The sequence below is a fragment of the Salmo salar genome, chromosome 01, assembly GCF_965601325.2.
Source record: "Salmo salar chromosome 01, fSalSal1, whole genome shotgun sequence".
NCBI classification, from domain to species: Eukaryota; Metazoa; Chordata; class Actinopteri; order Salmoniformes; family Salmonidae; genus Salmo; species Salmo salar.
The window spans coordinates 76,830,685-76,845,603 of NC_138291.1; the positions used below are offsets into that span (position 1 = coordinate 76,830,685).

The window sequence follows — 14,919 nt, forward strand, 5'->3', positions numbered from 1 at the left end:
GTTGACAGCCCCATATATCACCTTGGCAGAAGTGCTGGCTCAGCTGGAATGGATTGGGAGTAATAATACATTATCTCTTTTTGATGATGTACTGTACCTTACCATTCTCTGGTCGATGATGTCATTGTGGTCCTTCAAGGGCTCAGGCTGCCTGTTTTGTCGCCCTGAAGTTGCAGTTCCCGCTTTACACAGGAGGCCTTTTCATTCGTCATGGATGTGTAGATTTATACAGCACTTGTGTTTTGAAAGATAATTTCATGGGTGGATGCTTAATTTATGTATCATATAGGTGTACATTTGATTTAACTACCTTTTATCCAGGTTGGCTCATTAAAATACATTTGAAATAGATTTTTCACAACAGGTCTGGAGACTTGATAAACAGCATAGCACTATCTTTGAATTTAAATCCATAAAGGAAAGATTTATTCAAGACCTTGCTCATGGCTGCAATGAAATCACTGTTGACTGGAACTACCAGAGCTTTATACAGGGTCCATTTTTACAGGCCTCTACGGAGAAACATTCCTATTATAATGAAAGTACAAAGGCCTGCAGCAGAGAAAGAACTGGGTTGGTTGTATACACCGAGGCCAGCTTTACATCTCACAGATGGAAAGGTTGCGTCAATGTTTCTAATCAGTTTATCAATGGTTTCCTAACAAAATTTCACCTCAGCAGAATAATCAGTTAGAATTTTTGTTCCATTTTTCCCAGACATAGACAGTAGATGTGGGATGTTCAGAAAGCATGACACGCACGCACACACAACGGGACTTTATGAAGAGTGTAAACAGAGGTGGTATTCAGTATGAACAGTAATTGTAACAACCAGCCTGTATTGCCTTTTAATGAAAGTTTGTTATCTGAAGATATTCAGGGCTGAACTGTGTGTCCCTTCACACAGAAGCCTGCCAGCTTGTGTTTGACCATCACTAAGGTTTACAGGCTGACACACATGTTCAATACCAGTCGGTGGTATCATTGGAAACTTATAATGAAAGATGTGTGATTATGTTATTACTGTACATCAATACATACCTGTGTCTATTATGATATTATAAAAATGTATCTGTAAGGTTTGTTGACTTCAGTGAGCTAACGATTAGTGAGAACACACTCTTTATTAATTGATTCTGTTGTTGTGGATATGAGGAGGGAGAGAGAGTTTTGAGGCTATAAAATGTTTATATACATTGTTTACAACATTGGAGTAAAACAAGCTTATATTTTGGGTTCTGATGGGGTCCGACAGTTGAACGAACTCATGAGGCATTTCTAAGTTATATTCTTTAAGAATCAATGGGTTAGTGGTGCGGTTAGCTATTTTTCCACCCGCACCCGCCTGCAGTTGCTAATAACTCACCCACAACCGCCCAACCTATATGTGAAAAAGAGAAAATCTGAGGCCTGCACCAGGTCCTAACCCGCTAATATAGAAAATGCGCTGTAGGCTACAGTCCGAGACGGCAGAAATATTTTTTGACAGGGGGTGCAGGATTTCTTTGGGCCTGATTTAGATACTTTTGGTCATATAGTGTATGTGGACACTTGCTCATTACAAAATCATGGGCATTAATATGGAGTTGGTCCCCTCTTTGCAGCTATAACAGCCTCCACTCTTCTGGGAGGGCTTTCCACTAGATGTTGGAACATTGCTGCGGAGACTTGCTTACATTCAGCCACGAGAGCATTAGTGAGGTCGGGCACTGATGTTGGCCGATTAGGCCTGGCCTCACAGTGGGCATTCCAATTCATACTAAAAGCGTTAAACAGGGTTGAGGTCAGGGCTCTGTGTAGGCCAGTCAAGTTCTTCCACACCGATCTCGACAAACCATTTCTGTATGGACCTCGCTTTGTGCACATTGTCATGCTGAAACAGGAAAGGGCCTTCCCCAAACCTTCGTCACAAAGTTGGAAGCATAGAATCGTCTTGAATGTCATTGTATGCTGTAGCGTTAAGATTTCCCTTCACTGGAACTAAGGGGCCTAGCTCGGTCCATGAAAAACAGCCCCAGACCATTATTCCTCCTCCACTAAACTTTACAGTTGGCACTATGCATTGGGGCAGGTAGCGTTCTACTGGCATCTGCCAAACCCAGATTCGTCTGTCGGACTGCCAGATGGTGAAGCATGATTCATCACTCCAGAGAACACGTTTCCACAGCTCCAGAGTCCAATGGCGGCAAACTTGTCAATCACTTATTAAAAACTCGCAGCAAGAAACAACCCACTGTGCAAAAACTGACTGAATCAATGTGGAAAACTGATTGAATTTGGAAAAAGTCCTCAACGTAAGGAAATAGTTTTTTTTCACCAAACCTTTAACCTAAATTCAATGACATGGTGACAACTCAACCAAATGTAAACTAAATAAAATAACATTTTATTGGTCATATACATATACATATTTTGGGGCGGCAGGTAGCCTAGTGGTTAGAGCATTGGGCCAGTAACCGGAAGGTTGCTAGATCTAATTCCTGAGCTGACATGGTAAAAATCTGTCATTTTGCCCCTGAACAAGGCAGTTAACCCACTGTTCCTAGGTCTTTATTGTAATAAGAATTTGTTCTTAACTGACTTGCCTAGTTAAATAAAGATATACATGTGTTTAGCAGATGTTATTGCGGGTGTAGCTAACTCCTTGCACTTCTAGCTCCGACAGTGCAGTAATATCTAACAAGTAATATCTAACAATTACACAACATATACCCAATACAAACAAATTTTGTAAAGGAATGGAATTAAGAAAATACAAATATATGGACGATCAATGTCAGAGCAGCATAGAATAAGATACAGTAGAAAAGTATATGATACAGTATATACATATGAGATGGGTAAATTATTATAGTGACTAGTGTTCTATTTATTAAAGTGGCCAGTGATTTTAACTCTATGTATATAGACAGCAGCCTTTATGTGCTAGTGATGACTGTTTAACAGTCTGATGGCCTTGAGATAGAAGCTATTTTTCTGTCTCTCTGTCTCAGCTTTGATTCACCTGTACTGACCTCGCCTTCTGGATGATAGTGGGGTGAACAGGCAGTGGCTCGGGTGGTTGTTGTCCTTGATTATCTTTTTGGCCTTCCTGTGACATTGGGTGCTGTAGGTGTCCTGGAGGGCAGGTAGTTTGGGGGCAGACCGGTGATGGCAGACCGGTGATGCGTTGGGCAGACCGCACTCCCCTTTGGAGAGCCATGCAGTTGCGGGCGGTACATTGGCCGTATCAAGCGGTGATACAGCCCGACAGGATGCTCTCGAAAGTTTGTGAGGATTTTAGGTGTTGCGCCTTCTTCACCACACTGTCTGTCTGAGTTGACCATTTCAGTTTGTCAGTGATGTGTACGGCGAGGAACTTGAAGCTTTCCACCTTCTCCACTGTGGTCCTGTCGATGTGGATAGGGGGGTGCTCCCTCTGCTGTTTCCTGAAGTCCACGATCATCTCCTTTGTTTTGTTGACGTTGAGTGAGAGTTTGTTTTCCTGACACCACACTCCGAGTGCCCTCACCTCCTCCCTGTAGGCTGTCTCATCATTGTTGGTAATCAAGCCTACTACTGTTGTGTCGTCTGCAAACTTGATGATTGAGTTGGAGACGTGCATGGCCACGCAGTCATGGGTGAACAGAGAGTACAGGAGGGGACTGAGCACGCACCCTTGTGGGGCCTCAGTGTTGAGGATCAGCAGGGTGGAGGTGTGGTTTCCTACCTTCACCACCTGGGGCGAAGTGACGTCTGTGCCAAGTGGGAATGGTGTATGAATCATTAGACTCAAGCAGTGTGTGTGCGTGGTAATATCAATCAGAGCCCACTCTCGCTCTCTTTTGTGTGTTTCAGCATGTTATTGTAAAACCAAACAAGCCTCCAGTCATAATGACCTCTGTAGCTGGTACCATGGCAACAAGGTCACTTTCTGACCGATCAAACCTTTTCAGGAAGTTATTGATTGGCCAGACGGTTACTGAAAAAGTGATGGGCCAGACATATACAGTAACAGTGATTGTCCAGAATGTAAATGTAACCCACATGGAGTTGAAATATTTAGTACAATCTCAATTTTAGGCCCCACCTAGAGGCCTAGAGATTAGTTCAGAACCAGGCTTACTTCTGTAAAGGCTTCAGTCCTCTGCTTGTTCAGTTGGCTATATTGGTGAAGTACTAGCTACAGTATATTGATTAAGGCCTGTTCTTTTGCAGATAATTCAAATTCTATGAGTACATTATCTTTCTAGCAGATTCGGTTCAACTATAAATTGTTATCTAGTAATAAGCAAGCGATATGTGAAGTAGGGCTAGGGTCAACGTGTGTGTGTGTGTGTGTGTGTGTGTGTGTGTGTGTGTGTGTGTGTGTGTGTGTGTGTGTGTGTGTGTGTGTGTGTGTGTGTGTGTGTGTGTGTGTGTGTGTGTGTGTGTCATAATGCTGCTGGGGTCTACAGCGGTCCAAACAGAGCACCACGTGAAACAAAATGGCAGTACTGCCTACAAACACATGACCCTGTCCCTGTATCTGCATAAAGCCTGGCTTTGTTTGTGTGTGTGTGTGTGTGTGTTAGTGCAGTAGTGTGTGTAGGATGGTGAAGGCTGGGTCAGTGTCCATGTAGCACTAGTTTGTAGGGGAAACAGTGGTGTGTGCAGACATTTCTCTGGTCTCACTGTCTCACACTGGAGATAAGCTCATAAGCAATTGCATGTTGGAGGTCTCTCTTTCACTGTCACTCTCTCTCTCCACCCTCCTTCACTCTGCCCCATCTCTCTTTCTCTGTCTCCCTCTCTCCCCCATCTCTTTTTCTCTGTCTCCCTCTCTCCTGCTCTCCTTCTCTCTCATTACATAATGGAAAGCCATTCCTTAATGGAAAGCCCTGGTGTGTAATTCATCTGTCTGTGATGGTATCAGGTCCCCTTGTTAGTCTCCCTGTGTCTTGTCCTCACAGTCTATAATGTCCTTGGGATCTGAGGGAGAGACCACCAGAATCCCATATAGTCCCCTGAGATATCCCTAACCTTTACTGAGAGAGAACCCACCTCTACTTCCAGACAGCACTAGATTAGTGATGCATCAATACCCCTCATCCTCGCCATCTTCCTGTCTTCTACCTCTTCCCTCCCTCCCTCCCTCCCTGTTGTTTTGTTACCATGGTGCTGCACTTTGTGACAACTGCTGTTGTCAAAAGGGCTTTATAAAATACATTTGATTGATTGACCATGGTTCAGCCTTCACAGCACAAGGCAATGTTTATTGAACTTACAGAAGGCAGAAAATGTTATCCCAAACTAAATATTTTTATTTGTGTTTACCCTTAATTTAACTAGGCAAGTCAGTTAAGAGTACATTCTTATTATACGTGTTGATATTAGTTGGTAGGGGTCTTTAATTCAACATTATTGTGTTTTGATGTTTTTCTAATACCTTTTAAGACTTTTTCTGGGTGATGTTTAGCGCGTATGGGTCCTTTAACATGGAAATGACCTCTGTGGTGCTCATTGTTATAAACATATTGTTCTATTTGTCATCATCGCATCAATTCAGGCAATTTATCGCGATACAGATTTTTTCCCGTATCACCCAGCTCTTTGTCAATGTGGACAGTCAGTGTGTTATCATGTTCTATTCAGACCATGGTTCATTCTCTCCCTCTCCGTCAATGTGCTATTATTCTATTTTCAGACTATAGTTTTTATAGACTTCACAGCATGGGCTGTTCCGACTCTTCTCTCTGTCAATGTGTTATCATCACTCTGATTAGCCACCCACAGTTCCAAAACCAGACCAGTCATACTGTTGGAGGAAAGAAAACAAATGGCTACAAAAAAATAAATGCATATCTTGTGAAAATAAATGTGAGTAGTGTTATTTATGTTCTGTATGTCTAACCTGTATCTCCTCTTTCTACTAATTCTCCTCTCCAGAGCAGTGCAGCCTGGGAGTAGCAATTCAGCCCGTCATGCCAGCGAGACAGGAAGTGTGTGTGTGAGCCCGACCAGTCCGGTGGGCTGCGCGGGGATGAACATGCCACTGCACCAGATCTCTGTCATCCCCCGTGATGTCACTTCCTCCCGGGTCAGCGGCAGCGGAAAGTCCAAGGACAAACAGGTAGGGCCAAAGATCATGGTCTTCTAGTGGGGTGTTTTTTAGAGTGGGACACCGTTTGGTATGACATGCTTTTTGGCAGGATGACACACTTTCTTAAACAGACTAATGGCAAGATCCATTGTGGGCCACACCTTGTCATGTTTTAATACCGGTTCGGTGTAGCTGTGATTCCAGGAACTCCACAAAGACAGATTGGGGTGTGTGCTTGTGCGTGTGTGTGAGTAGAGAACAGCTCACAGTTCATCACAGTAAAGTCCCCACTACTAAGCTGAAGTGGTTTAATATGGAGAAGCTTTCAGTTTGTGGACGGTTTTGTGCTACTATGCTGAGTCGGACAGTCACAGGAGGATGTGTGTGTGTGGCTTGCCATTTTGTGGACGGTACTACGCAGCGCACAGACCCCCTCGCTCACTCAACTTTGTGGAGATACGTTGAGTTTCCTTGTAGGCCTTTTTTGCGGGGAAACTGTGAAGCCAGCTGTGTAGCCTATTTCCTGTTTCTGTTTATGATTCTTTTATTGAAGAATGTGAAACAATTTTGTGTCTGTTAGCTGCTTTTCATTAAATCAAGCATAGCTGTTCTTTATATGGCCTAAAATAAATGTGTTCATATGGGCAGAAATGATCTACAGGCTATAGCATACTGAATTCTGTTCAGTAATGAAAATAAAACATTTAATGCAGAAAAAAATGGATCTGGTAAAAGGCCGACATTTGGAGGTTTCAATAAAAAAATACTCTGTCACATGACTATAGAAATGGAAACAGAGATTTTAGCGACACAAAGTAACAATAGCCTATGATTAAAGGGTTAGTCTATAATGGGCTCTCATTATCATTATCCACATCGTTCCAATTCAATCAAGTCACAATTATCAGCTTTGGTATTGAGCAGGCTTTCAGTGAGCAGGCTTTCAGAGAGAGGAGAGACCCATGGGTAGGCCTACCTACTGAAAACAAAAATTATAATGAAATTCAGACCACAGAAATTTCTGCCTTTTACCCTACATTTAACAGTCTAATAAGTCAATGTAATATAGGAAAACATCACAAAATCCATCTGGCCTGTGTCGTTTCATTGAGTCTCATTATGATACAGAAAACGTTGCCTATTTCAAAACAACAGAATACCATATTTTGAGTTTACTGTATAGGCCATTATATAAAAGATTAATCTGAGGTACAACTTTAAGGCAAAGACATCTTATTAAAACTATTTTGATATTCACCTCATGTCTTTATAATATGAATGAAAATGTAGTCTATTTTGTTTTGAAATCACTAACGTTATTTGTCCATCTCTCCAATTTGTTCCCACTTTAAATCCAAAAATATGCATGAGAAATTCACAAGACTATAACATTGGAATGTTGTAAAGTGCCACCCAACCTTGGCTTGAGGACACTCCGGTGAAGCCATTGAATAAAATGCATTACAAGGAAATAAAGCTTTTTTGCTTTTGAACCTGTTTAAAAATGCTATAGGCCAACATTTTGACCCTGTATAGTTTGGACTATCCTTTTCGTAACGTATGAGACATCAAAACATTCTAGAAAAACCTTGCATGCTATCACAACAGCTGTTTACTTTACTGTCATTCTGGAAATAATTTTCTGAATCAGCTGATGATTTGTTGAAACGGGGTTCAAGTTCGATGTCTAATTTCACAGATAAATGCTTACTATATTGATAGGCAAACAACACTGCCATTAATACAAGGATCGAAAAGTGTTTTATTTCAGCACGATTTTGGACAAGTAAAATGTTATTAGAATGTATTAACATTTTACATTCCCATGAGGCCCAAAACACAGTTCTAGTTTTAGGAGGTCATACTTAAATGTAAAATAATAATATGCCCACAAACTAAAGACAACTATTTTAGTATTCTTTTAACTTAAGATTCTCACCAAGACAGGCACACAGTCCAGACAGACAAACAGTAAAGTAGGCTATACATTGCACAAGAAGAGTATAGGCTATTTTAAGAGATTTAACTGAATGAATGCAAATGTACGCCGTATGCTGCTAATTAACAATAACTACAGTGGGGGGGGGGGGGAAAGTATTTAATCCCCTGCTGATTTTGTACGTTTGCCCACTTACAAAAAAATGATCAGTCTATAATTTTAATGGTAGGTTTATTTGAACAGTGAGAGACAGAATAACAACACAAATATCCAGAAAAACGCATGTCAAAAATGTTATAAAATGATTTGCATTTTAATGAGGGAAATAAGTATTTGACCCCTCTGCAAAACATGACTTAGTACTTGGTGGCAAAACCCTTGTTGGCTATCACAGAGGTCAGACATTTCTTGTAGTTGGCCACCAGGTTTGCACACATCTCAGGAGGGATTTTGTCCCACTCCTCTTTGCAGATCTTCTCCAAGTCATTAAGGTTTCGAGGCTGACGTTTGGCAACTCGAACCTTCAGCTCCCTCCACAGATTTTCTATGGGATTAAGGTCTGGAGACTGGCTAGGCCACTCCAGGACCTTAATGTGCTTCTTATTGAGCCACTCCTTTGTTGCCTTGGCCGTGTGTTTTGGGTCATTGTCATGCTGGAATACCCATCCACGACCCATTTTCATTGCCCTGGCTGAGGGAAGGAGGTTCTCACTCAAGATTTGACAGTACATGGCCCCGTCAAATGATGCGGTGAAGTTGTCCTGTCCCCTTAGCAGAAAAACACCTCCAAAGCATAATGTTTCCACCTCCATGTTTGACGGTGGAGATGGTGTTCTTGGGGTCATAGCCAGCATTCCTCCTCCTCCAAACACGGCGAGTTGAGTTGATGCCAAAGAGCTCCATTTTGGTCTCATCTGACCACAACACTTTCACCAGTTGTCCTCTGAATCATTCAGATGTTCATTGGCAAACTTTAGACGGGCATGTATATGTATTCTTGAGCAGGGGGACCTTGCGGGCGCTGCAGGATTTCAGTCCTTCACGGCGTAGTGTGTTACCAATTGTTTTCTTGGTGACTATGGTCCCAGCTGCCTTGAGATAATTGACAAGATCCTCCCGTGTAGTTCTGGGCTGATTCCTCACCGTTCTCATGATCATTGCAACCCCACGGGGTGAGATCTTGCATGGAGCCCCAGGCCGAGGGAGATTGACAGTTCTTTTGTGTTTCTTCCATTTGCGAATAATCGCACCAAATGTTGTCACCTTCTCACCAAGCGCTTGGCGATTGTCTTGTAGCCCATTCCAGCCTTGTGTAGGTCTACAATCTTGTCCCTGACATCCTTGGAGAGCTCTTTGGTCTTGGCCATGGTGGAGAGTTTGGAATCTGATTTATTGATTGATTCTGTGGACAGATGTCTTTTTTACAGGTAACAAGCTGCGGTTAGGAGCACTCCCTTTAAGAGTGTGCTCCTAATCTCAGCTCGTTACCTGTATAAAAGACACCTGGGAGCCAGAAATCTTTGTGATTGAGAGGGGGTCAAATACTTATTTCCCTCATTAAAATGCAAATCAATTTATAACATTTTTGACATACGTTTTTCTGGATATTTTTGTTGTTATTCTGTCTCTCACTGTTCAAATAAACCTACCATTAAAATTATAGACTGATCCTTTCTTTGTCAGTGGGCAAACGTACAAAATCAGCAGGGGATCAAATACTTTTTATCCCCACTGTATGTCCAATTGATTACCTTTGAAACTATCCTCTTTGAACTGCCGGATCTGAATAAATGGGTTGGTTGGATGGCTTCAATAGTCCAGCAATCGAATTGCAAATCGTTCATATGCTAATAATCCAAATATTCTGCTTAAAAGGATTTTGCACTGCTACCCTCAGCATTCATTATTCTTACACGGAACCCAAACCGGCTGCGTGCGTGCGACATCGTGCATACATTTATTTTGTCCCCCTACACCAAATGCGATCACGACACGCAAGTTAAAATATCAAAACAAACTCTGAACCAATGACATTAATTTGGGGACAGGTTGAAAAGCATTAAACATTTATGGCTAGTTAGCTTGCACTTGCTAGCTAATTTGTCCTATTTAGCTATTTGTCCTGGGATATAAACATTGAGTTGTTATTTTACCTGAAAATGCACAAGGTGCATTTAATCCACACATAAAACAGCCAACCGAATCGTTTCTAGTCATCTCTCCTGCTTCCAGGATTTTTCATCTTTGAACTTATATGGTGATTGGCATCTAAACTTTCGTAGTATTACCACGACAACCGGCAACACAGTTCGTCTTTCAATCACCCACGTGGGTATAACCAATGAGGAGATGGCACGTGGGTACCTGCCGCTATTAACCAATGAGGAGATGGGAGCAACGCGAGCGGTGTGGTCAGCCTATTAGATGAGGTCAGAACAAGCAATGGAACCCGAATTTATCCTCTCTGTGCGTGGAAATATTATCCTGGCGAATGAAGGCTACACCTACAGATGGGAATGACAGCCACAAATAAGTTATTCTGGAAGTGCACCGAATATGATGCTTTCAAATGCCGTGGTTGCATAACCCTTACTGATGGGGTTATTTCCAAGTTATATGGAGAACACAACCATATTCCAGACAATGCTCTGAAAGGTGATGAATGGCCTGAAGGAGAGAAGCCTGAAGACCCAGGAAGAAACTGACCAAGTTGTGACTGATTTCGAGCCGGTGGCTTTTAAAGCCTTTATGAAGGTGCTTCCTTGGGACCCACAACTGGGGTTGCTTCTTTCACATGACACAGGCCATTTGGTGAAAAGTGCAAATGCTTCCCATAGTGCGACAAAGATTCTTGAACAGCACCGACTACGCCCAAGAGATCAGGAAGCTCGGTGTGCTCGCATTTGTCCCACCCTTTCAATGACTAAATCCTTATGTATGAGACCAGACCACTAAGCACATTCTTGGACAATTTGTTTGTGAACTTGTTTCTATAGCACTGCATTGTCATGTAGCATACTCTTATTTTGTTGTATTTTTAGGTTATTTGAAATAAATGTTTTAGGCATACTTATTTTTAAACCTATTATTTTTGCCTAGCTTTTTCATTGATAAGAAATGTTTTATAGTGAATGGTTGGTGTTAATGGATAGTGTAAAAACTAGATTAAACGAAAATACATTTATATACAATATTCTGCCCATATTAACACATTTATTTTAGGCCATAATTGAACCAATTTCTGTAGCCCAGATATACACTACATGACCCAAAGTATGTGGACACCTGCTCGTCAAACTTCTCTTTCCAAAATCATGGGCATTAATATGGAGTTGGTCCCCTTTGCTGCTATAACAGCCTCCACTCTTCTGGGAAGGCTTTCCACTAGATGTTGGAACATTGCTGCGGGGACTTGCTTACAAGAACATTAGTGAGGTCGGGGACTGATGTTGGGCGATTAGGCCTGGCTCGCAGTAGGCGTTCCAATTCATCCCAAAGGTGTTTGATGGGGTTGAGGTCAGGGCTCTGTGCAGGCCAGTCAAGTTCTTCCACACCGATCTCAACAAACCATTTATGTATGGACCGCGCTTTGTGCACGGGAGCATTGTCATGGGGAAACAGGAAAGGGCCTTCCCCAAACTGTTGCCACGAAGTTGGAAGCACAGAATCGTCTTGAATGTCATTGTATGCCGTAGTGTTAAGATTTCCCTTCACTGGAACTAAGGGACCTAGCCCGAACCATGAAAAAGAGCCCCAGACCATCATTCCTGCTCCACCAAACTTTACCGTTGGCACTATGCATTCGGGCAGGTAGCGTTCTCCTGGCATCCGCCAAACTCAGATTAGTCCGTCGGACTGCCAGATGGTGAAGAGTGATTCATCACTCCAGAGAACGCGGCGGCGAGCTTTACACCATTCCAGCCGATGCTTGGCATTGCGCATGGTGATCTTCGGGTTGCAATCTTCGGCTGCTCGGCCATGGAAACCCATTTGATGAAGCTCCCGACGAACAGTTCTTGTGCTGACGTTGCTTCCAGAGGCAGTTTGGAACTCCATAGTGAATGTTGCAACCGAGGACAGATGTTTTTACGCTCTTCAGCACTCAGAAGTCCCCTTCTGTGAGCTTGTGTGGCCTACCACTTCGCGGCTGAGCCGTTGTTGCTCCTAGACGCTTCCACTTAAAAATAGCTGCACTGGGGTAGCTCTAGCAGGGAAGAAATTTGATGAACTGACTTGTTTGAAAGGTAGCATCCTATGACTGTGCCACATTGAAATTCACTGAGCTCTTCAGTACGGGCCATTCTACTGACAGTGTTTGTCTATGGAAATTGCATGGCTGTGTGCTCGATTTTATACACCTGTCAGCAAAGGGTGTGGCTGAAATAGCCGAATCCACCAATTTGAAGGGGTGTCCAAATACTTTTGTATTATATAGTGTTCTTGTGCCTGTGCGTATAGAGGCTCCACTGTTAACCCTCCCGCTGTCCTGGGGTCATTGTGACCCGTCCTTGTGCTCAACCCTCCCGCTGTCCTGGGGTCATTGTGACCCGTCCTTGTGCTCGACCCTCCCGTTGTCCTCGGGTCATTGTGACCCCAGGCCCCTGTGTCGAAGCTGTGGTAGACTGACTGGAGTAGTACACAAGTGAACGGGTGCCTTTATTTGTGTACCCATGTGTAAGCTGTAGGAAAGAAAAGGGTAGCTATATGGTCATGGGTACACGTCCATACACGTCCGTACACGTCCAGACACGTGGATGAGCGAACCCAATGGCCTGGGGGATATTATTGAACTTGAAAATGGCGCGACCCGTCCTAGACTGACCCGCAGGGGTAAACAAGTGAATTACACGTCCGTCCATGTCCAGACATGTCCATGTATTGTTTTACACGCAGGGTGTATGTGTTTGTTTGTGTTATTGTGCTCCCATGTGTTTGTGTGTGCATGTTTGTGTGTGAAGGGCTGGCAGTAGTGGTCAGCTGTAGATCTGCTAAACAAAGCGTTGTGCTGTCTTCTTAACAACAAAATACTCAATAACACGGTCTATTGTTTATCAGGGTCTGAGTACCTCAGCATGTCAACACAGGTGTTCACAAGAGCCCGCTCAACCTGTACATATGGTGGACTTGACATAGCCTGATTTAGCTGCAGACACACTTTCAGCTTGAAGACTCCATAAAGTTTGTGAATTAAGATGGCTGCAGTCATTCAGTAAGTTACGTACTATATCCATGATTTGTCTGCATCCTTGACAGACGATATGCTCTAATTGGCCTACTTCTCTCTGTTGTTCTGTTCTTTGCTAACATCCCTCCTTCCATCCCTCTGCTCTGCACCAATCCCTCTCTCCCTGCAGCTAAGATCCATTTATTCCTCTCAGGGATGGAGGGATAAATGGAGGTGATTCTTCTCCTCCCTCTGGATCCATCGGAGGAGTGGAGGAGAGGGGGATGGAGCGGACGAGAGAAATAGCTATTGCTTACTCTGCATTCTGATTAGCGGAAGTGTTTGTGTTTGTTTGTGTTTGAGTGTGGTTGCTCCTGCCGTTTAGTCAGAGTGCAGCCCATCTGTCCGAAACAGACACACCTCGTCTTTTAGTGCCTCCAAAAAAAAGAGAAGGGGGGAGAGAGGGAGCATTTGCCTCTATTTAGAGCTCTGTGTTAGTCAGCTGCTTCCTCAGAAACTCTCAACGCTCTTCAAATGCTCAATAAATAATTTATTCTCAGTCTATCTATTTCTTTTTAAGACACACACTCACAGACACACAGACTGTCTCTCACATATCTGAGTAAATCCACTGTGTTAACACTGTTATCCATATGAAATTGTGTTTGGGAAAAATATGCCTCTGAAACAAATTGAAGCAACACATTGTGAGACAGAAAGTTATACAGTTAGGATGCATTCCAAATGTCGCCCTATTCCTTCCCATAGGGCTCTGGGGAAAAGTACTGCACTATATAAAGAACACGGTGCCATTTGGGACACAGACAAAATGCTTACTTATGTGCCCTTCCCAACAATGCAGAGAGAGAGCGTGATCACACAGTCGTTCGGACAGCTGGTGCTCTCATGCATAGTTCAGTGTTGCTTGCCTCGACGCGAGCATAGAAGACATTTAGCTGGTGTGGTAGGCTCGTGTCACTAGGCAGCTCACGGCTGGGTTTCCCTTCCTAAGATCGAATTGTACTACACCGGCTCCGACGCTCGTCGGATGTGGCAGGGCTTGCAAACTATTACAGACTACAAAGGGAAGCACTGCTGAGAGCTGCCCAGTGACACGAGCCTACCAGACAAGCTAAATAACTTATATGCTCGCTTCGAGGCAAGTAACACTGTAACATGCATGAGAGCATCAGCTGTTCCGGATGACTGTATGATCAGGCTCTCCGCAACCGATGTGAGTAAGACCTTTAAACAGGTCAACATTCACAAGGCTGCAGAGCCAGATGGATTACCAGGACGTGTAGTCCGAGCATGCGCCGACCAACTGGCAAGTGTCTTCACTGACATTTTCAACCTCTCCCTGTCCGAGTCTGTAATACCAACATGTTTCAAGCAGATCACCAGCATTTTCTTCTTTGCTTATGGGTTTATACAGTTAGTTGAGAGCGGTCTTAGTGCCAGCTTCGTTCTGTGGTGGTAAATAGACAGATATAAAGAATATAGATGATAACTCTCTTGGTTGATAGTGTGGTCTACAGCTTATCATAAGGTACTCTACCTCAGGTGAGCAATACCTCGAGACTCCTTTAATATTAGACATTGCACACCAGCTGTTATTGACAAATAGACACACACCCCCACCCCTCGTCTCTCCAGAGGTAGCATCTCTGTTCTGCCGGTGCATGGAAAATTCCACTAGCTCTATATTGTCCATATCGTTAGCAAGAAGAACGGATGGCGGTGGGAGTTTACTCG

The 14,919-nt window shown here is 43.3% G+C and overlaps 1 protein-coding gene across 5 annotated transcripts in view; it reads left to right on the top strand.

Annotated features, from left to right (window-relative positions):
- The window catches only part of LOC106613192 (E3 ubiquitin-protein ligase MARCHF8), a 126,118-nt gene that overhangs the window by 15,388 nt on the left and 95,811 nt on the right, over positions 1-14,919 (top strand). For all 5 annotated transcript variants that reach the window (XM_014215216.3, XM_014215247.3, XM_014215240.3 and 2 more), the window contains exon 2: positions 5,908-6,091. In XM_014215216.3, the coding sequence (XP_014070691.1) occupies positions 6,002-6,091 (90 nt within the window). In that variant the 5' untranslated portion in view covers positions 5,908-6,001. The remainder of the gene's footprint in view (positions 1-5,907; positions 6,092-14,919) is intronic.